This window comes from Mobula hypostoma, chromosome 24 (genome assembly GCF_963921235.1).
Source record: "Mobula hypostoma chromosome 24, sMobHyp1.1, whole genome shotgun sequence".
Taxonomy (NCBI): Eukaryota; Metazoa; Chordata; class Chondrichthyes; order Myliobatiformes; family Myliobatidae; genus Mobula; species Mobula hypostoma.
Window position 1 is genome coordinate 50,408,161 of NC_086120.1, and position 23,343 is coordinate 50,431,503.

The 23,343-nt window shown below is 38.5% G+C and overlaps 1 protein-coding gene across 2 annotated transcripts in view; it reads left to right on the top strand.

The window, feature by feature from the left end:
- LOC134337597 (A disintegrin and metalloproteinase with thrombospondin motifs 6-like) overlaps window positions 1–23,343 on the top strand; it is a 214,649-nt gene that overhangs the window by 49,178 nt on the left and 142,128 nt on the right. For both annotated transcript variants that reach the window (XM_063032752.1, XM_063032753.1), the window contains exons 4-5: window positions 10,197–10,359; window positions 15,076–15,293. In XM_063032752.1, the coding sequence (XP_062888822.1) occupies window positions 10,197–10,359; window positions 15,076–15,293 (381 nt within the window). The remainder of the gene's footprint in view (window positions 1–10,196; window positions 10,360–15,075; window positions 15,294–23,343) is intronic.

Genomic DNA, 23,343 nt, shown 5'->3' on the forward strand with positions numbered 1-23,343 from the left:
ATTACATAAATATTATCTAAATCTTTAATTTGTTTTGAAATTCTATCTAATTCTGCTTTAGTCTGTTTTTTTTAAGTTTAGCTGAATATGAAATAATCTGACCATGTAAAAATCCTTTAAATGTATCACATATAATTAATTTAGACATACCCCCTATATCATTAAAAAGAAAAAATTCTTTTATCTGGGTTTCAATGAAACTGACAAAGTCAGAGTTTTGCAATAATGTCTGAGACATGCGCCAAGGTGGGCCGACAAGAATGACATCATCAAATTCAAAAGACAAACTCAGAGGCGCATGATCAGATATAGCAATCGCATCATATTTGCAAGTTTTAACACTAGGCAAGAAGCGGGGATCAATTATAATATAATCGATCCTCGAATATTTTTATAAACGTGAGAAGAAAGAATATTCCCTATTATCGGGATGGAGATACCTCCACAAATCAATCGACCCAAAATCAATCAAAAAGGAATTAATAAATGACGTGGATGGATTTGGAAGTTGCTGATTGGTTGAGCTCTTATCAATCATAGGATTTAAGAAGCAGTTTAAAATCCCAACCCATTATCAGCATATATTCATTTAAATCAGGCAGTAAAGCAAATACCTTTTTTTAAAAAAAGGATCATCTAAGTTAGGACCATACAAGTTAACCAAAACAACTTTTCTGTTACAGATCGTTCCTTTAACAATTAAAAATCTACCATTAGAATCTGATTCAATATCCTCTTGAATAAATATATTAGGTTTAATAAAAATAGATACGCTTGTTGTTTTACCCTGAGAAGTAGAATGGAATTACAAACCATTCCACCATCCAAAAAATCTATTTTGATCTCCCGCCCTGATATGTGTCTCTTGAGCGAAAATTATATCAGGTTGGAATTGTTTAATAATTTTTAAAGTCTTTTTTCGTTTATTAGGATGATTCCAACCACGTACATTCCAACTTATTATATTAATCCATTTAAATACCATACTATGATTTTATTCTACTTTATACATGCGCAGAGCACATACTAATACGGGAACATCAAAAATGACGGTGATGAAGAAAACAGCCACATAACAAAACATGCATGCTCCGGAACCACCCAATGGGAAAAAATTCTTAACTCTAAACCCACCCACCCACACCCGAAAGCCCGAAAAAGGCAACCGATCTACGATAGAGTTCAAAGCTACTGACTGCTCTGTCTGTGTTTTCTTTCCCTCCCCCCAGTTAGTAAAAAAGTAGTGACCTTGTTAAAAAGACAATAAAGTCTCAGCAAAGAAAGGTATTTACATTCCATCAACTAATAAACAAGAAAGAACCAAAATAATGTTACCTTTTAGAAAGAAAAACCAGCGCCATCTTTAAGTTTAATATTAATTCCTTAAAAAACTTTAAATTCAATTATAAAATGTTATAATAAAACAGAAAAAAAATTAATAGTACATTTGACCCAACAGAATTTTCAAAAAGGCTGATTAATAATATCATGAGTAATTAAACCCTCCCAAATTTTTATGGGCATCCATTAGTCTCATGAGACCATGGATTTGCGCCTTGGAAGGTTTCCAGGGCGCAGGTCTGGGCAAGGTTGTATGGAAGACCAGCAGTTGCCCATGCTGCAAGGCTTCCCTCTCCACGCCACCGATGTTGTCCAAGGGAGGGGCATTAGGACTCATACAGCTTGGCACCGGTGTTGTCGCAGAGCAATGTATGGTAAAGTGCCTTGCTCAAGGACATACACGCTGCCTCAGCCAAGGCTCGAACTACGACCTTTGAATTACTAGACGAATGCCTTAACCACTTGGCCACGCCCCAACGCAAATATATATATATATATAGCCCTATTAGTAGGAAAAAAACTACCCAATTAGCTAATTAGCTGATTAAAAAAAGAAACAAACCAAGTATTAAATTAAAGGAACAAATCCCCTTCTTCTCTCAGTCGAATGTTCAGATGATCATTTAGACAGTCATAATTGAGCCGTAAATCTTCCTTCCAAAGGAAAACCAACAATATGCAATAATGAACAACTCTCCTTGTCTCCTTTAATTAGTCTGTCAATGAAATATACAAATGACCTTCATAAATCTTCTTTCCAAAATGCTAATAATATACTGATAGCCAAACAACCTTTCAGATAGTTCATTCAGCTGTGGCGTCAGTAACAGCGGCGGGTAAAGCCTGAACAAAGTCCATTGCAGCTTTTGGATCAAAAATAGTATGAGGAGGAGAATTAGCAGGAAAAACTTCATTCTTGTCGGATACCTCAGAGAGGGAAAGAGTTTTTTGTCATATGCCTGTTTCATTACCAGGGCAAATTTTGATCTTTGTTCCATTATCTCTCTTGAATAATCTTCGTAAAAGCGGAGCTCAGATTCCATAAATCTAAAAACTCTGTTTTCTTGCCTGTCGCATTATTTGAAAGAGCCCTGTGTGCCCTTTCTATAGCAGGTGGCTTTGATAGAATGGTTGGAAATAAAGTGTGGAAAGCTTACCAAAGTAAGCAGTTAAGTCTCCATCTTCAGCTCCTTGCAGCCCAACAATTCATATATTCTTTTAGCGAGACCTAGTTTCCAGGTCTATAATCTTATTTTGATATCTTTCCAAACGAGTTGTAGCTTCAGACAACTTTTGCTTAGTTATCTTCAATTCCTCCATGTGTAATAACTTGAGTTTCCAGGTTTTTAAGTTTTCCCAGAAATGACTTCATTTCATTACTATTCTTTTCGAGTTGGTCTTTAATTGATCCATTCTGATCCTTAATAGAATTCAGTGTCCGAACGATATCTTCAGCCCACGATGGCATTTCATCAGATCTTTCCTTTTGCACCTTTCCTTTCCCATTACTTTTATCACTAGGTTCAGGTAAATTCTTCCCACTTCTCATGGACATGGACATATTGTTCCCCCTCAAGAATCAGCAAATAAAAATTTTAAATTCAAAGTTTAAACTAGGGGGAAAGAAAGAAAGCTAAGAACAGCACAAAATTACTTCTACTCCATTTGCAGACAGGGGCGGTCCTCCTGGAGGCACAGTTTTGATAAGACGTATAGACTAAAATTGCCCAGTGCAAACAGTGGTCACAACAATCTTCATCACCTAATGTCAACCAATATTTTGCTTTCTTTTGATTTTAAAACAGTTTTTCTTCTTGTTAAGCCCATCACTCCTACTGTGGCATATACAGAATGTAGTGGCAACATGAACAAATCACTGCTGCTACTGGCGACCCACGGGTTGTTATCCTTGTATGATGCGCCCTCTGATCAACGCAATGATAATGTTCAAAAAGTCTAAGAAATTTATTTGATCCTTTATTAGCAACTAGCAAAACATACAATCTTGAAGCCATGTAATTAAGCAAAATTGAGTGATCTAATTAAGCAAAGTTAAATGGCCAACAAGAGATATATCAAGCAGTCCCCAGCTCTAAAACTGCAGAGAACAAGGCATGAAAATATAATTTATTCCCTTCGTTTTTACCAAGCACCTCCCACCCACATAACTGACTACCATAATAAACATAATTATCGCACAACACAAAATACAATGCAGAGATGCATGGCCTGTACGTCCCAGCCCCTTAATTATTATACTATAATTACTTCTATATACTACCAAAACACAGGAGACTTGAAATCTTAACATTCATACAAATGTCTTCTTTCTTCTTCCAAGTAAGTCATGCAACACTCATCTAGGCCAGAGGTTACCAGTCCTTAGCCCAGTCTCAAACCTCAACCTCCTACAGAAGCAAAATCTTGGTTATAGGCCAATCTAAACAGCTGGTCTTGGTTTTGACATGTACCTGTTACACAAATACTTTTTCCGTCTGAAAAAGTGTGAATGACATTTCCCTTGGCCCATAAGTTTCGAGACACTGTATCATCGATTATAAGCACAATATCTTCTGGAGGAAATTCTGTCGTATACTTGACCATTTCTGACATTCTTGTAGCTGGAGTAAATATTCTTTGACCCACCATTTCCAAAGCAAGTTTGACATGTATTATACTTCCATCTACAACGAGTATAAACATCCTTCTTTCGGAACTCTCCTGATGGTGAGGATGGTGAGGTCTTCAGAAGCAGCGGATGATTGGATGTTAACACTTGCAAATAATTGGGATTCTTCAGACAACTATCGATAATAGACTCTACTTCATAAAGAACTATGTGAAGACCCTCTTCATCAAGATTCTGCACCTTCATGGTAAAATTAAGAACCTTCCTTACTGACCTATTCAATCTGTCCCATGCTGCTCCATGATGTGAACCAATTTGGGGGTTAAAATGCACTTAATTTCTTTCTGAAGAAGTACATCATTGATCTGTGAAAGATTCCACTTTTCAATGGTTTCACTCAGCTCCAATAAAGTTCAATTTAGTCTGCATGATATCAAAATCCAATCTCCTTGACTTCTGGATCATGGAAGTTCTTCAGAACAATCCGGATTCCAAGGTCATTCACTTTCAGGCAGAAGAAGATATTGAGGTTCTGACACCCAAGGCTTATTCTTCAGAAAAGCCTTCATCTTCAGCCCTCCAGAGGCTATATCTGCAAGGTTGCTTGAAATATTCACAGAACTCCATTAAGATACCTGTGAGACCTTAAGAATTTCTGAAACTATGTTAGTGACAAAGATTCAGAGCCTGGAAGTTTTATTTTTAATATACTTAAACACAGAAGTACTATCAGTCAAAGATATCTGAAGCTGCATATGTAACTCCTTGTATGTGTCTGTATGGCTTGCCATTGTAGCAGCAATGAGATCCATACGAGGGATGGAAACTGACTTCAATGGAGCTACATTAGATTTTCCCATAATAAAATCACTGTGCACCTGCAAATGTGTGTCATGCAACAATAGTTGCACGACACACATAAATTGATCCCTAGACACTTCTCCATAGACACCTTCACTTGCATTTGTAAAATGGCATAACTGCAACAGTAAATTCACCAAAATCCCAAGGGTTTCAAAATCTAACTACCTTGAAGTCTTCAAATTGGCCAAGTTCTTCCAGCCACCTTGTCCACTCATGAGTAACTGATGCTGATATAGCATCATCCCAACCAAGCCCTCTCTTGGCATAGATATTGTAGGATCTTTTAGCAAGTAGCACCACTCGACTCAAGGTTCCTGAAGGGTCATAGAAGGCACTAACGGTGGAGAGGAACCCCTCCCCCCACCCCTTCTGGTAAGCAGTCTGTTGTGGATCATGATTTTAAACTTGAGAGTATCAGACTGAACACATCATTCCATACCTTTCCACCGAAGGAATATCTTTGACTTACATCCTCATGTCTTTTGCTCTTTGTTCTTCTGCTATAACGGATAGCACGCTAAATCTATTGCTTATCCTCTTTGTGAGTCGAAAACCACCTTTTGCACAAAAAGGATACAAGGTCGTGATAGAGATTCACCACTTTTTCCTTGGAGGACGCTGACGTCAAGACAGTCATCAGCATGCAGTAGAAACAATGCAAAACCTTATTCACAATCTTGCAGCTAAACTGTTCTTCATTATTTTCTGTGCACTTCCTAAGAGCCAAATTGGCACAACTTGATGATAAAACTGCTCCAAGGAGATGTACCAGCATTCTAAAGTCCACCATATCTAGGCTGAGGTCAACATCAGGCCGCCAGAAAAACCTGAGTAAGTCTGCATCTTCCGCTGGCACTTTAACGTGATGAAAGATTGAATCAATATCTCCATAATCACCACACAACACAAAGTTTCTCTTTTCTAGGGTGATGAACACCATGATGTGGAATATACCAGACTATCCAATTACTGTAACCAACAGGAATTTTGCCGATGCTGGAAATTCAAGCAACACATATCAAAGTTGCTGGTGAACGCAGCAGGCCAGGCAGCATCTCTAGGAAGAGGTGCAGTCGACGTTTCAGGCCGAGACCCTTCGTCAGGACTAACTGAAGGAAGAGTGAGACCCTTCGTCAGGACTAACTGAAGGAAGAGTGAGACTCACTCTTCCTTCAGTTAGTCCTGACGAAGGGTCTCGGCCTGAAACGTCGACTGCACCTCTTCCTAGAGATGCTGCCTGGCCTGCTGCGTTCACCAGCAACTTTGATGTGTGTTATCCAATTACTGTGTTCTAGATCCTCTGCTGGCACTCTTTTGGTATAACCTTTGGAGATGACAACTTTCATGAAAGCTATGTAGTCAACATGAAATGACAAATCCTTTTTGAACCTCTTCCTTAGATTCAGAGCATACTGCTCAGCAATCTTCCTGTTATTAGGTATGTCAACATCCTTCTTTCTTAGAGGTAAGCTAATCTGGTAGAGGCCATCCACTGTTCTGCAGAACTTGCTACTGGGTCCATGAATTTGTAATCTTCTCTTGACAAAATTTGTGGTCTTCTTGACTCCATACAGGGAAATCTGCTGCCATAGCTCATCCAAGTTCAAAACTTAAATCCTGTTAAGTGTCATCTAATCAAGCACAGTCTTCCACCACCATGGTCTCCTTTCAATGGTTCATTAATAGTCCAACCCAGCATTGTTCTGATTGCATAAGATCCATCATTAACACTGCAAATCATTTGCAACAGCTTCAATGCCTTAGGCTCCAATGCTTTATCTCTATCAGCAGCTCAGTTTCTGACAAATAAACATGCTTCAGGTGAGACTGTTTTTGAAGATCCCTGTAACAAAGAAAGTTTTCTTTGTGGATGGGAATTCACAGTAGTTCACACAGTCTAAACCAGTCACTTCCAATCCTGAATTAACGTAGATACAACCTTGATTTAACCCATGGTGTGTAAGAGAATGCATATTCTTTTTTTCTGTCAAGTTGAGCTTGTTCATGTGGCTCATTGTACAGAACACTGCATTACTTCCTTGATCTAGGAAAGCACAAGTAACCACTGTCTTGGTACTCTTTTTGGACTTCACCTGAACTGGAATTATAGGAAGTTTACAATTATAATCACCCACCCCTGTAAGGCCATTTAGATACTAGGGTGTTACCCACTGCTGTGTTTGGTTCTTTCATGGCTTGTTTCAAATCTGCACCCTTTTCATCAAACTGAATAGGAAGTATGGTGGGACACTAGCCACTGCATACTTTGCATGCCAGCCACTTTCTGTAATCCTTACTGACATGTCCCGTACATAAACAACCAAAGCAGACACCATTTTCTTTTAGGAAGGCAATCTTCTTATTATGAACCATTTTCTCTAGCTGAGAGCATGAATCCAAGAGTATGTTCACCCTGGCAGAACAGGCAAACCCTTTTGGCTGACGAGATAATTTCCCTTTCATTAGGTCCAAGCTAAGTTTTAGCTTTACTTTTCTTAGTAGCCATAGTGGTGGCAAAGCTGCCTCCTTTAGCTTTACAATGAATTTATGACTTGGTTTTGTTCACACATTTGCTTACTGCCGGTGATGTAGTATCGTATACATTCCCAAGCGCTGGGTGTGTAGCAATCTTTACTTGCCTTTCAATAAAATCAGCGATAACAGTGAAAGTAATCTTACAGTTCTGCCTTTCTTGCAGTTCACTGTCCACCATTCTCCATTTATCCCTAAGTATATAGGGCAATTTCTTTATTAGAATCATCATATTAACAGGTATGTCCAGCTCACGCATGTACTGGACTTCTTCCATGACATTGCAACAGCTTCTAAGAAAAAAAACTAGTCTTGAGGAGCTTTCACATCTTCCGATTTGATATGTAGCCAAGAAAGAGCCTTTTCCATGTAGGCCGCTGCGAATTTTGTGCTCATCACCAAAGTAGTCCTGTAGTAAAGCTTTGGCCTTTAGATATCTTTGCTCCATGCCGGCAAATTTTGACAAGTTCTCTAGGGTAACCAGTGAATTGTTCAAGAAAATGGCACTGGTCACCATAATTATCCGTTTTGCCTTCAGTGCTATTCTTGGAAGCCCTCATATTAATGATACTGCAATGGATCTCTATCGAAGCTGTGAATGTCTCTTTTAGGCAAAGATGCAATGTGTTGTGGTTGCACCACTGAGCTTGTTATTTCCTTTTGCATCCTTATGGCCTCCAGTGCTCTATTTAGACTTTTATTGTCTGAAACACGTGTCACCATTCTGTAAATTAATGTCCTCAGAAGCACCTTGTGCCTAAGTTCAGAATGCCTTCTTGGTGCTAGTGCAGGCTGAGAATGAATACCCTGAACTACCCCTTGGGGTCCAAACTCGTGGCTCATAGACATTTGAAGAACAAATGTATCCACATTGACATCGAACATGTTGGATTTTCTCTGTGCCATGTCAACATAGGAATTCACACTATAGAATTGTCCAGCTGGAGCACATTTAGCACCCACGGCACTTGAAGCCTTCAGCACTTTCGCTTTGTCTCCCTTGGCTGCAGTTTCTTCCTGCAAATTAAACTGTTCCATCTTTCTTCGTAGTTGCTCCTTTCCTCTGAAGCTGTTCTCCCAGTGCATGTTTATCCCTCAATATTTGTCCAGATGAAGGATCTCAGCCCGAAATGTCCACTGTTTACTTTTTTTCCATAGATGATGCCTAGCCTGCTGAGTTCCTCCAGCATTTTGTGTGTGTTGCCTTGCCTTGCAGCTAACTCAACCTCAGTTCTAATGCATACCTCAGTTCTAATGCATGCCAAGGAGGTATCAGATGCACAGGATGCTCTACTAACAATAGAACTTGCTGCATGAGCATTAGACGCACTGTCTTCAGAGAATACACCATCCTGAAAGTCAACAACTTTATACGTAGTCAAATCATGCCCTGTGGCTTGATAAATATTTTCATTTATTCCAGCAAATTGACATTCAACATCGCATGTTTGTTTCAACCATGGCAATGTTAATAAGATTCTGAACATCCGCAAAGTTTTCAGTTTGTTTATCTTGCTCTTGAGATAGGCATTAAAGACAATAACACGTTATGTTGCTTGCAACATCTTCCCTCCAAATGAGACTGTACTTGCAAGACATTTAGCTTTTCTTCTACCTGGAAACCCCTAATTAACGGCACTAGATCATTAATGTCCTTAATGTCCTTAACAATTTTATTATAAGACCATAAGAGTCCATAAGACCTTATAGTCCTTTTGAACACTGTCAAGTCCACTCGTCAAAGCTTTCCCAGTAAATTTAATTTATCTTTTAGTTCTGATTTCAAGGTTACCAGCATCCAGCTTGATTCATATTGTTTTCCATTTGTGCGAACCAGACAAAACAATGGTATTCAATTCAGATGTCAGCAATCGAAATATTTCAGCATTTCAACAGAACAAAGTGGCAAACTTTTAGGCAAACACCACACCACAGAGCATACAGCCAGTGATGACCATTCCAACACCAAACACACAGCATGTATCAACACAACGTTGTTACTGTCACCAGCTGCTTTCTAATTTCGCTGACATATCCGAATGCTGATGTTTATTTGTTATAACTGGCAAAACCTTTTGTTGTCAGAATATCCTTGCAGAATCGTGATACTCTGTATTTTGCTTTTTTATAGTGGTATTTACTGCTGGAGAAAAATAAATACCCCTACACAATTAAGGGTTAAATTAAGGGATTGGAAGTATTTAAGCTTTAATAGCAGATTGAATTATAATTGTGTAAATTGTATACAGTACTGTTTCTGTCTGAAATACTAAATTGACTCAGTATTTGCACAGATTCTTGATAGCTGCATAATCTTTGAAAATGTTTAAACTATGCTGCTTTCAATTTTAAAAAGATTGGAATTCATATATTGAATGAAATACAATGCAAATTCACCTGCATGTGATGAGGTATGTACAAGAGGGTTTGTTTTTCATTGAAAACTCACCAGTCTATAACTTCCCTTGGGTGCTTAGGAAATTTTTAAGGCAATCATTTCCCTCTTGTATATGTCACATTGAGTTTGTTCAAGGTTCTTGCATATACGAGCTGCCAGGTTGGATTTAATCCAACATATAAATTGTATGGTTTTGAAAGCAGGATACCTCAAGATCTTCTGAATTATGCAGCTTAGAATCATGTCAAGAATGAAATGCCATTCAAGTGATATAGATTAAGGTTATGAGTCAGCTGAGAATAGGTGCTTTGCTGTCTTGTGCATGTACTAGAATGGACAGTTATTTGTAATAGATTTTAACATTGTTATAGAAATTCTACAGTATTCATAAACATGTTACTGGTAATAACCACTGCTGTGTTTTGCTTTCAGCATGGTGTAATAGTTGAGGATGACGAAGAATACTTCATAGAGCCCCTCACCACTGTTAAAATGGCTGAATTCAATTACAGTGAAGGAAGCCCCCATGTAGTTTATAAACGATCTTCTCTTCGAAACCAATATCGACATATTGATGCAACATGTGGAGTTTCAGGTAATATGTAATTCTTTCTATTATCCAATACCACATCATAATACATACTGACCAAGTCAAACTTTCCACAAGATGGAATTCATAGTTTCAAAGCTTCAAGTATTACTTGACATTATCTGATTTTTTTTTAAGTTGGTCTAATTGAATGACAGGTTAAATATTTCCCAGGTTGAAGAACCTGCTTACCACTGACAAATTTGCTTAATTATCCTTATGAGAGTTTTTTTGTTGAACTTTTATTTAAGATGCTTATCTTTTAAAAGAAATGCCCCTTGATTTACATATTACAATGGGTGGATCTTTGTTTCCATTATTTACCAATTATGACTGTGTTTGAAATTAGTTTAGAAGATATCACGTAATTGACATTTCTTTGTGCGGCCATGGAAAAAATGTAATGAGGTAATGTTCTTGGATGAAGTGCCACCATGCTCATGGTCATAAATATTCTTTTGTGTAAAACAAATGTTTTTTTATTTCAGACATTTTTCAGGGTTGACACATTAGCGTAGTGGTTAACACAACACTTTACAATTCCAGTGACCCAGGTTCATTTTCTGCAGCTGCCTGTAAGGAGTCTGTACATTCTCCCCGTGACCATGTGGGTTTCTTCCAGATACTCCGGTTTCCTGCCACAGTCCAAAGAAGTACTGGTTGATAGGTTAATTGATCATTATAAATTGTCCCAAGATTAGGCTAGGATTAAATCGGGGGTTACTGGGCAGCGTAGCTCGAAGGGCCTATTCCATGCTGTATCTCAATCAGTAAATAAATATGGATGGTCTACACATTGAAGAATAGCATTCTTTCTTAACTGCTCGAGCTCTCACATCTTCCTCCGCTGGTCTCTTAAATTTGAACAACTTCCCTCAAAATATAATTGGCAGGTCAGCTTTTTTGAAATTGCATTCCTGAACCATGGAATTCAATATCTAAAGCTGTAAGGAATGCAAATTCATTTGATGCTTTTAAACACCAACTCATAACCTGTTTATTAACCTTACTTTGAACTAACATCTTTATTCTTTATTTTCATGTTTGCACTTTATCCCACTGAACTACATGCGCGTGTGTTTTTGTGTGTTGGTGAAGCTCTTGGCTTTGTTTCCACTTTGGAAGAATGGCTTTTTGGCAGCATTTCTTTCATCAAGATTTCTCTGAATTGTAGAGGGGTGTACTTGGGTTCCAGTGGTTTCTGTGAGTTCAGAGCTGATAGCAGTGCAGGACTTTTTCCAATTTAGAAGGGATGCTAGTTTAATGTATCTCTCATCTGTTGCACTCAGTTTCCCTGGCCTACCACTATGTTTCTAGTCCTCAAACTTGCCTGTGTCTTTGAGCTTCTTCTCGGATAGTATGTCTTGAAACTCCTGTCTGCTGCAAAATTTCTGCTTGGGAGAGACCTTGCCAATACAGGATGACCACCTTGTGTGTTGTTGCTATGCTTACTTGTGCCACGGTGTAAGATTTGATGATTTGTAGGTTAAAATGTCACATCTGCCACATCCTCACCTTTTAGTGTGGTTGTCCTGCCGAAGGGTCTTGGCCTAAAGCATCGACTGTACTTTTTTTCCGTAGATGCTGTGTTGCTTGGATTTCCAGCATCTGCAGATTTTCTGTTTTTTGTGATTCTATTACTTAATATGTTACTTTCTTTAACAAGACTCAAAAATTTCTCGAAAGTACAATTTTTTGGAAAATGAATGTTTGAAAATCTAAAATTTGCTTGTTTCTACTGACACACTAATACAGAAGACAATAAACATCTTAAACAAAATTTATATTTAAAAAAATCTAGGGTATCTAAGACTTTTGCACTGTACTGTAAAGGTTAAGGAAATTGAGGAATGAGTTTAGTGAAGGTCTGAGATTGTTGATAGAAATGTATAAAGAGGAATAGAAAAATTAAATTTGGGTGCCATTTCTATTGAGAAAAACATTTTGATGCAAAATTAATGGAACAAATTGCTTGATTTCCTATTCCCTAGAACAACCAAAATGTGAAGATTTGGACTCTGCAATATCCTTAATCTGAGTGTATACAAAACCTAAAATCTTTATTAGATTGCAAAGTATTGTTTATAGGTAGAATTAAAGCTATGATTATTGTAATGTGATGTACAGAGCCTGATTACTTTTTTAAACGAACACAAAATCATGTATTATATATTGCTTTTTCTGTATCTTTTGCAATGAAAACAGCTCGGAGTTCTTAGTTAACAGGAAATTTTATAGATCTGAATTCTAAAAAGCAAAATTAAAATTAAAGAATTCATATCAGTTTAGATAAGATACAACTACTCAAATTACAGCAAACAGTTCTTTTTTCAACAGCTTTTGAAATAGGTTTCGACACTTCCTAACTTTAGAAAGTAGTGTTTTCTTGAAGGCTTGCAAAGTAAATAACAAAAATATTCGCCTATTCCATATGAGTTGCCATAATTCACTAAAACAGACAAGAAATGAGAATTCAACTTGCTGTGCATTTTTTGTACTGATTAGAGGAAAAAAGAGGAAAAAGATGGGATGCTAAAGTTACTGGGGTTGTAAAATTTTGAGTGCTGTTGGTCTCTACTTTGCACTTGTGTGTAATGATGTTGCAGCTGGTGTTACTGGTAAGCTAGCCAAATGAAAGTGCAGAAATCCTTACCACTGTGAAAACTTTGGACAGTATTTTTAGTTGCAATCTAGTATTACAGTTCAGCCTTCTGATTTTCTGCTCTCACAGATGAATTGTTGGATCGTGGGATAAACATTTTTAAATCCTTTTCAGCTGCTCCCTCTTAAGCTAAACATTGAACTGTAAATGTCGCCTCCTTTTTTAATATTTTGCATACACTTCTCTTAAAATGTCTTGAATTGTTCTGCTTACTAGTACCATCAGTAACACCTACAAGAATTTTGTATCATTTATCTTATAACCAGATTGCACCGCTCTATATCAACTGATAACCATCTATGAATCAAAATCAGATTTATTATCACCAACATGTGGCATGAAATTTGTTAACTTAGCAGCAGCAGTTCAATGCAATACATAAGATAGAAGAAAAATCAATCAATTACTATGATTAAAAATCGTGCGAAAAACAGAATGCATCAATTATATTGAGACCAGGTTAGGTTCTCGGAGATCTCGATACTTAGACACTTGAAGTTGTTCACTGTCTCCGCTTCTAATCCCTCTAGGAGGATTGGTATGTGTTCCTTCGTCTTACCCTTCCTGAAGTCCGCAATCAGCTCTTTCGTCTTACTGATGTTGAGTGCAAGGTTGTTGCTGCAGCATCACTCTACTACTTCGTATATTTCACTCCTGTATGGCCTTTTGTCTCCGTCTGAGATTCTACCAACAATGGTTGTATCATTAGTAAATTTATAGAAGGTATTTGAGCTATTCCTAGCCACACAGTCATGGAGTATACAGAGAGTTGAGCAGTGGACAAAGCATACACTTCAAGGTGCACTAGTGTTTATCGTCAGCATGGAGGAGATACTATCACCAATCTGCAATTGTGGTCTTCCGGTTAGAAAGTCAAGGATCAGTCAATTTCTCTTAGTTTCTACCCCATCACAGAAATTCCCTTTGTTCTTTCTATTCCACGCCCCCCAACTTTCTCTGCAACTTAAAATATGCCTATTCTCTAACTGTTCCTATTTCTGAAGATTGGTTATTGACCTGAAATATTAATAATGTTTCTCGCTCCTCAGATACCACCTGACCTGCTGAATATTTCCAGCATTTTCTGTTTTTATTTTGTGACCATATTTCTTTCAGAAATGTGAAATTATGGCCACACTCTGCGATGTTTCATCTCTGCAGATACATTTTATATTGTTGGGTATTTTAATTCTAGTAGATGCAAATGTAAACCATAGTAATGAATATAGAGTCAGGAAATAAAATATGAACTGGGTCAGAGCAACAAGTTGATAACATGCTGATTCAATAGGTTAATTGTAAATGCAGCATGCACGTCAGCATTATACATATTCTGGCACTATTTCTGTTGGCAAAGGTGGCAAATATTTTGTTTACACATGGTTTTCTTTATTTACTTGCATATAAATCTCAGAGCTACCTCATTCATAATTTTGATTTTAGTTTTATTGACTCTTCAATTTATTAAAAAAATGAAATTATATTTTTCAATGATTCAGCCACACAAAACAGAAGCCCAGCAGTCCATTGATTAAAGGTGAACCCACAATGCAAGTGCATTAAGTGCATTTGAGTTGAGTTTGTCATTCAGCTGTACGCACGTATACAGCCAAACAATGCAACAAGATGCACAACACAGTGTATATAACAGTAATATTACCATAAGTAAATTAACAAATAAGGTGAATATACAAAAAAAAGTTTAAAAAGTAAACAGTAAATGCTACTATTGCTTCATACATGATGGGACCTAGGTGGTGACAAGGAATTCAGTTGTCCTGCAGCGTGGGGGGGGGGGGGGGAGCTGTTTACCATCCATTGAACAATGGCATAGATGTCCCTTTTTAAAGATTAAATCTTTTCATTACCTTATGGGATAGAGTTGCCATTTGCTTTCTGTACTGGTTAAGAACTGTTAAATAACTGTTCAGATGAGAAATGCAATTGCTTTGATAGTAACCATAATATATAACCATGAAATTAATCCTTTCCTTACCCAGCATGATGCTTGCTCTTCATACAAGGTATAATTTTGAATGCTACCAGTGCTTCTATTCCAGATGAGAAGCCAGGGAAAGGAAGATCTTCATGGCTGAGGAATTTACAGACTTCAGCAGTGACTCTTTCACCTAATAAGACTCTGCGAAACCAGCTACAGTTGAAAAGATCAGTCAGTCAAGAACATTATGTAGAGACACTAGTAGTAGCAGATAAGATGATGGTTGGATACCATGGACGAAGAGACATTGAGCAATACATTCTCTCCGTTATGAATATTGTAGGTATATTTCATTACTTCATACTATATTACATTTCTGGTTGAAAAATTCCTTTCAATTCATTTTTTTCACTTTTTCCTCTATTTACAAAAAAATCTCCCCATGGTTCTCAATGTGTACTTATGTGGCACAGTCTCGTATCTCTCTCAATACTATCTTGAATGAAATTCTGCAAGTGGTATGGGGTGACTTACTTTTCAGGTTGTTGTTTTATTCCTGTTGGGAGTGGTTAGTCAAATGGTCATCTTGGAGTTCGCTGATTGCAGAATTTGTGCACGAAAACTTCGTGGTGTAAGTATTAGCTTTGTTAAAAGATTGGGTGCCACAATAGCATACCAATGAGTGCAAGCAACACTATTACAGCTCGGGATGTCAGAGTTCAATTCTGATGTCCTTTGTAAGGAGCTTGTACATTCTTTCCATATGCACGTGGGTTTCCTCTGGATGTTACAGATTCCTCCCACAGTCCAAAGACATACAGGTTATTAGATTAATTGGTCATTGTAACTTGTCCTGTGATTAGACTAGAGTTAAATTGATGGGTTGCTGGGCAGCATGGTGAGGTGGGCTGGAAGGGTCAGTTCCACACTATATCACTAAATAAATAAAATTATATATCATGTTTAAAATAAAATATGACAAACATGTTAGTCCATAGTTTTTTTTCCTGATGCATTATCTGTAGTATTATGTTAGAAGATGCATTGTTTTCATCGATAAATTCATAGCATAAAGTCTTCTAGATGTTCAAAGAAAATGGAATGCTAGATGCCAGGTTTTGTGGAGAAATACAGCGAGTTTGATATTCCAACTTATGTGTGCATGACACGCACATTTTGAACTTGGAAGTAGCTGTTCACAGACACCTTCTCAATCTGTTCTCAAGAGCCAGTGCGTCTGCTGGTGTATTCATTCTCAAATGTGCTGAGAAAAGAGGTTGAGATAATTGAGGTACAATTTCCTGGCTTCACACTTTTTTTTTAACTATTGTAAACTTAAATAAATGTTTCCCAAATCGAGTTTAATAGTCCTGTCATGAATTAAGTGATTCTCTTTTTTTAAGCTACTACATTAATATAGCAGTCAGGACCACTAGCAAAACCTCTTTCAAGATGGGCAAATAGTTTGGAAGGGTACAAAGGAGAAATGTATAAAAACTAGCAGCTGAGAAGAAAATTACTGGCCTAGTATTTCTCGGCATTCCTATGTAAAAATCAATTATTATGGAGTTTATATGATTACATGGAATCTTAGGTTGAATCGGCCTCCTTTGAAAATTGATCAGGCACACCTGTTGCAAATTATATTTGCATCGTTGGTGTCAGATACCCATGGAATAGTATAATTCCCTGAGCAGTACTGTTAATATGTGTCTCTCAGGAAAATGGCTGAAGCTGTTCTCAGTTATGTCTGTTACTGGGCAATTTTAGTACATCCAACAATGCTTTAATTGTACTGGAACCCACTCAGGTCACTTTGCCTGCTGCCTCTTTCTCTGCCATGTTTTCTCCATTCTACCCTGGACCTGGCCTCCATACTGATATTTCCAGTCACATTTCCACAATGATATCTTGCACAAAAGAAAATGTCTAAATACCATTCAGTAATGTCTAGCAGCATCACTGATCATAAAATGCTGAACTTCTCAAAGTTACATTTCACTTGCAGTAATTACCTCTGTCACCAATGAGCTGGGGACCACTATACCGTTTCCAGTGGGAATCTTCACGATAACCTCGTTTTGCTCTTTCCTTCTCACAAAAGTTTAATTTAATTTAAAGTTTTTTTAAGCAGGAAAGGCTCATAAAATGCATTGCTTTATTCCTGTAGTATATTTTGGTGTTTTATTTAATTTGTTTCTTCAGTTGGCATGCAATCCTGAGAACAACACCTTTAGCAGTTTAAATAGATGATTACCAGTTGCACTACAGGTCCAAAGGAGCCAAAATTGTGTTAGCACTATGTTTATAAGATGGAGGTTTTGCCAGCTGCCCCCTGTTGTTATAGTGTTCTTCCTTAAGGACTGGCAAAAGTTTTAAGGAAACAGAAATGCCTATAAATGAAGCTTAACATGATTTAGAGTTCATTTATGATTATTCACCAACTCTGTTTCCAATGAATTCCAAGTTTCTTTCCCTGCGCCAGAGGGCTGTAGGTTTATGTCCCTCTCCAGAGGCACAGGTACGGAAGCCTAGGCTGACAATCCATTACAGTCAGAAATGTCGTCTTTGGAATGAGACGTTAAACTGAGGCCCCATCTGCTCTCTCAGGTGGACGTAAAAGACCCCATGGCACTATTTCGAAGAAGAGCAGGGGACATATCCCCAGTGTCCTGGCCAATATTAATCCCTCAATCAACATTACAAAAGCAGATTTTCTGATCATTATCACATTACTCTTTGGGGAGCTTGCTGTGCCCAAATTGGCTGCTGCGTTTACAACAATGACAACACTTCATTCGCTGTAAAGTGCTTTGGGATCCTGAGGTCGAGAAATGTAAGTCTTCCTTTCTAAATATTGAACCAGCTTCTTTTTAAAGGTGACAATTGATGTTAAGTCAATTTCCTATATGTAAACTTCTCTCTGGTATCCACTGTCTTAAGTAAAAGTTTTTGTTTTCTCTAACCTTATTTTAAACTCACAGTTCATGCTGTAATTATTTTCCATATCTTACCAATACCTTCACATTATTTTGGAGTGAATGAACAGTCATAGCAGTTTCTCTTTATGGCTAAGGCCTGTCACTGTTCAAATTCCTTTTAACGCTCGTACTACTTTCTAATGAATTTATATCCCTTTGCTGTCACAGTTCATGAATAATTAGTATTATGTGCTGTACTGAAGTTCAGATGTACATGTATGCATTGGTGCACTGGTTCTCAATTAATTCAGGTCACTGTTTTGCTGCATTTTAGGCATTGAGGCTAAGTGTAAGAACAAAAATAATGAACATGGTTGGTCAATTTTATGTTGCAGCCCAGAGATTTTCAAATTCTGATCAGAATCAGGTGTATTATCTCTAACACATGTCCTGAAATTTGTTCTTTTGTGACATCAGTACAGTGCAAGACATGAAAATTTACTGTTAGTTATAAATAAAATAATTTCAAGAGTAGTGAGGTAGTGTTCAAGGGTTCATGGAGCATTCATAAATCTGATTGCAGAGAGAAAGGAGTTGTTCCTAGAACATTGAGTGTGTGTCTTAAGGCTCCTGTACCTCCTCTCCTGCTTTTTGAAGATGCCCTCAATGGTGGGGAGGGTTGTGCCTGTGATACACCATGCAACTTTCAAGCACTGGTGATGTGCCTCTCAGTTAGCAAGCTATTTGTGTAGCTCATTATATGAAATTATTTGCCATGGAATTTAGAATTAATTTTCTTATTAGTGTTGTTTCTTTGGTTGATAAGATCCCATTATCTAAGTAGTAAGTTTGTTTGGCCTTGACAACTTATAAAAAGAAGTGAAATGGGTATTTGGTGATTGAAATCATGGAAATGGGTAAGTAATCTTCAGGATTTGTTTTTTAAAAAAGAAAACAGAAAATTCTGAGAACACTCAGTAGGTCAGGCAGCATCACTGCAAAGAGAAACAATTATCCATTCAAGGCTGAGACCCTTCTTTATTAGAGAGGTGGAAAGCAAATGTTTTTAGTCGCAAAGAAGTTGGGGTTGGAATGGAATATTCCAGGAGAAGTTGGGGTTGGAATGGAATATTCCAGGAGAAGGAATATCTCTTATAGCGTAAGACCTAATAAGTTAATGACATCCTTAAAGTAGCGGTTAGGATCAGATTATGCTTGTTTGTCTATAATGTGTTGCTAATAGCAGGACTGTGGGTCATCTCCAGCAGCCAAGCAATAATAACAAATGGAGAAACTGAGCCAAAATAATGACTGGCAAAAATAGACTTTTGGTTTTTCTTTCTGCCTGAATCATGAGTTACCTAGAGAGTTCAGTATTGAGTTGGAAGGCAGCCAATGTACTTTGACAGAAGTGGCAATGTTGTGGCTGAAACTTCCACTAGGTCTTCATGAAACAATGCAGAAGGCCACAGCAAAGAAGAGGCAGCCTGAAAACAAGATTGCTGGCAACTAAGGGTTCAGGTTCAGTCAGTGATCTAGAGATTGTTGCTTTACACTCTGCACAGTTACAGTGAGACCAACAGAAACTCAAACAATAACACTGCTGCTTCCTTAAAGTTCAAATTAAATGCATACAGTGGCATGCAAAAGTTTGAGCACCCTGGTCAAAATTTCTGTTACTGTGAATAGCTAAGCGAGTAAAAGATGACCCTGATTTCCAAAAGGCATAAAGTTAAAGATGACACATTTCTTTACTATTTTAAGCAAGATTACTTTTTTATTTCCATCTCTTTTACAGTTTCAAAATAACAAAAAAGGAAAAGTGCCCAAATCAAAAGTTTGGGCACCCTGCATGGTCAGTACTTAGTAACACCCCCTTTGGCAAGCATCACGGCTTGTAAGCGCTTTCTGTAGCCAGCTAAGAGTCTTTCAATTCTTGTTTGGGGGTTTTTGCCCATTCTTCCTTGCAGAAAGCTTCTAGTTCTGTGAGATTCTTGGGCCATCTAGCATGCACTGCTCTTTTGAGGTCTATCCACAGATTTTCTTTGATGTTTAGGTCGGGGGACTCTGAGGGCCAAGGCAAAACCTTCAGCTTGTGCCTCTTGAGGTAGTCCATTGTGGATTTTGAAGTGTGTTTAGGATTATTATCCTGTTGTAGAAGCCATCCTCTTTTCATCTTCAGTTTTTTTTTACAGACGGTGTGATGTTTACTTCCAGAATTTGCTGGTATTTAATTGAATTCATTCTTCCCTCTACCAGTGAAATGTTCCCCGTGCCACTGGCTGCAACACAACCCCAAAGTATGATCAATCCACTCCCGTGCTTAACAGTTGGAGAGGTGTTCTTTTCATGAAATTCTGCACCCTTTTTTCTCCAAACATACCTTTGCTCGTTGCGGCCAAAAAGTTCTATTTTAACTTCATCAGTCCCCTGGAGTTGTTTCCAAAATGCATCAGGCTTGTTTAGATGTTCGTTTGCAAACTTCTGACGCTGAATTTTGTGGTGAGGATGCAGGAAAGGTTTTCTTCTGATGACTCTTCCATGAAGGTCATACTTGTGCAAATGTCGTTGCACAGTAGAACAGTGCGCCACCATTCCAGAGTCTGCTGAATCTTCCTGAAGGTCTTTTTGCGGTCAAATGGGAGTTTTGATTTGCCTTTCTAGCAATCTTACGAGCAGTTCTCTCGGAAAGTTTTCTTGGTCTTCCAGACCTCAACTTGACCTCCACCATTCCTGTTAACTGCCATTTCTTAATTACATTACGAACTGAGGAAACGGCTACCTGAAAACGCTTTGCTATCTTCTTTTAGCCTTCTCCTGCTTTGTGGGCATCATTTATTTTAATTTTCAGAGTGCTAGGCAGCTGCTTAGAGGAGCCCATGGCTGCTGATTGTTGGGACAAGGTTTGAGGAGTCAGGGTATTTATAAAGCTTTGAAATTTGCATCACCTGGCCTTTCCTAACAATGACTGTGAACAAGCCATAGCCCTAACAAACTAATTAAGGTCTGAGACCTTGGTAGAAGTTATCTGAGAGCTCAAATCTCTTGGGGTGCCCAAACTTTTGTATGGTGCTCCTTTCCTTTTTTCACTCTAAAATTGTACAAAACAAATGCACTAATCTTGCATAAAATGTTGAATATATATATAGATAGATATATATATATAGATAGATATATAGATTTTATATATATATATACACACACACACACACGTGTGTGTCTATGTAGATGCTCAAAGGTTCAATGCAATATACAACTCTGAGATTCTTCTTCTCCACGTAGCCATGAAACAAAGAAAAAGCATAGAACTAAATTCAAAGAGAAACAGCAAACCCATCACTCCGCACAAAAATAGAACGGCAACATGATCATCAACTTGCTCAAATACACCCCACCCCCCACCGCCACCACCAGAAATGCAATAAGAACGTCAGACCCAAATACCCCTCCAGCCCCTCCACAACAAAAATGCAATAAAAATATCGGCCTGAAACTCCCCTCCCCCCAGACATAAACACAACGAGAATATTGGCCCCTAAATCCCCCTCCGCCCACAGAAACACATGAACATCAGCCCCCAACCCCCCGCCACTAAAACGCAATAAGTGCATCAGCCCCTGAATCCACTTCCTCCCCAACAGAAACATAACAGGAACATCAGCTCCTAAATCCCCCCAAAACAAAAAAATAATAAGAACGTCAGCCCCGAAACCCCCTCCCCCCCCCACAGAAATTCAATAAGAACAGCGGCCCCTAAATCCCCCCCCACCCATGAAAATACAATAAGAATGGTGGCCGTAAATCCCCCTCTCACCCCCACAGAAATGAAATGAGAAAATCAACCCCTCTCCACCCCCACAGTAACACAATAAGAACATTGGTCTCCAGACCCCTTGTCCCTCCCACAGAAACACAATAAAAACATCGGCCCAAACTCCTCCCCACCCCCACAGAAAAACAAAAAGCACATTGGCCCCCAAAATCTCCCCCCAACACAGAAATGCAATCAGAACATTGGCCCTAAATCTACCCCTCCCCACAAAAATGCCATAAGAACATCGGCCCCAAACCCCCCTCTCCACCCCCACAGAAATACAATAAGAATATTGGTCCCCAAACCTCCCTTCCTCACACAAAAATCAACAATGAGAAAGAATGGGTGAAAACCATAGTACTAAAAGAGTCCATAGGCCAAATCCATGAACACATAACCTTGATAACATCCTCCTAGATCAATGAAAGAAAGTCATAGCTCAAGCGCACAGACCTACCCTCTGTGCACAGCACTAGGTCACAATGCTCCTTTGGCAGCAGAGGGATCAAAAATCAGGTAGCCGGCACTGAACACTTGCTTGCCTTCCTAATTCGCCTTGTTGTTTCAATCTTTCTTGTGGCTTTAATTGGTGAATAATGGAAGCTTTAATCGGTGAAGTGGAGTCAGATCGTTGACTCAGGTCCCGCATCGAAGTTCTTTGCCTTGGGGGTTCAAGCTTGGAGCCCAAAATCTTCTCAGAGAAAACAAAGCACTGAATCACTCACTCAATCAATCTCCAAACTAAATCACAGGCTCTAACAGTTTCAGAAACACATTTCATATGAAAAACAGATATAAAAGAAGTAAATAAATAGTTTCATAGTCTGTCCAGAAGATGTCGACCAAGGGAGCTTTCTATGCAGGCACCATCTTGACTGGAAGTCAATACTGATATATATGTTTATCAGTGTGTATATATAGTTTTTTCTCTATTCTTCCAGACCATGGTGCACCCACAAAACACATATGACACAGCATGTAAGCCAAAATATTATATTACTATAAATGTTAATGAAATATAATTCAAAATGCATGTAATGCACAATGCAAGTAAACAGTACAGTAAGCAGCTTGCTGTTCTAGTGATGAGACCTCAATGGCATGGTATTCAATAATTTCATGGCCTGAGGGAAGGAGCTATTACCTAATCTGGCAGTCCTAGTCCTGATGTGCCTGTGCCTGCTTCCTGATGCTTCTGTACCTCCTTGATGGTAGTGGGTCAAAGAGAATATAGGATGGGTGGTAGAGATCCTCAACAATGCTTCGGGCACCTTTGTCTGTCATGTTCCAGGCAAATGTCACAAATAGGAGGAGGGAGACTTGTGATCCTCTCGGCTGTTTTTATTGGCTTCTGTAGGGTGTAGCAGTCCAATGATGCAGCCAGCCAAAATACTCTCAATGGTGCTCCTGTAGAAAGTTATTAGAATGGGTGGGGGTGGGGGTGGGGGGGCGAGCCTTGCACACCTGAATCTCCTCAGTGTAGATGCTGCTGTACCTTCTTGAGTAGTGTAGAAGTGTTGTGGTTATATGCATACCAAGAAACTTTGTGCTCTTCACCGCCTCCACGGCAAAGCCACTGATGTGCAATGGAATGTGCTTCTTTCTGAGCATGTTTGCAGTCTTCCAGACTTGATATTGAAACCTCTATCTTGTT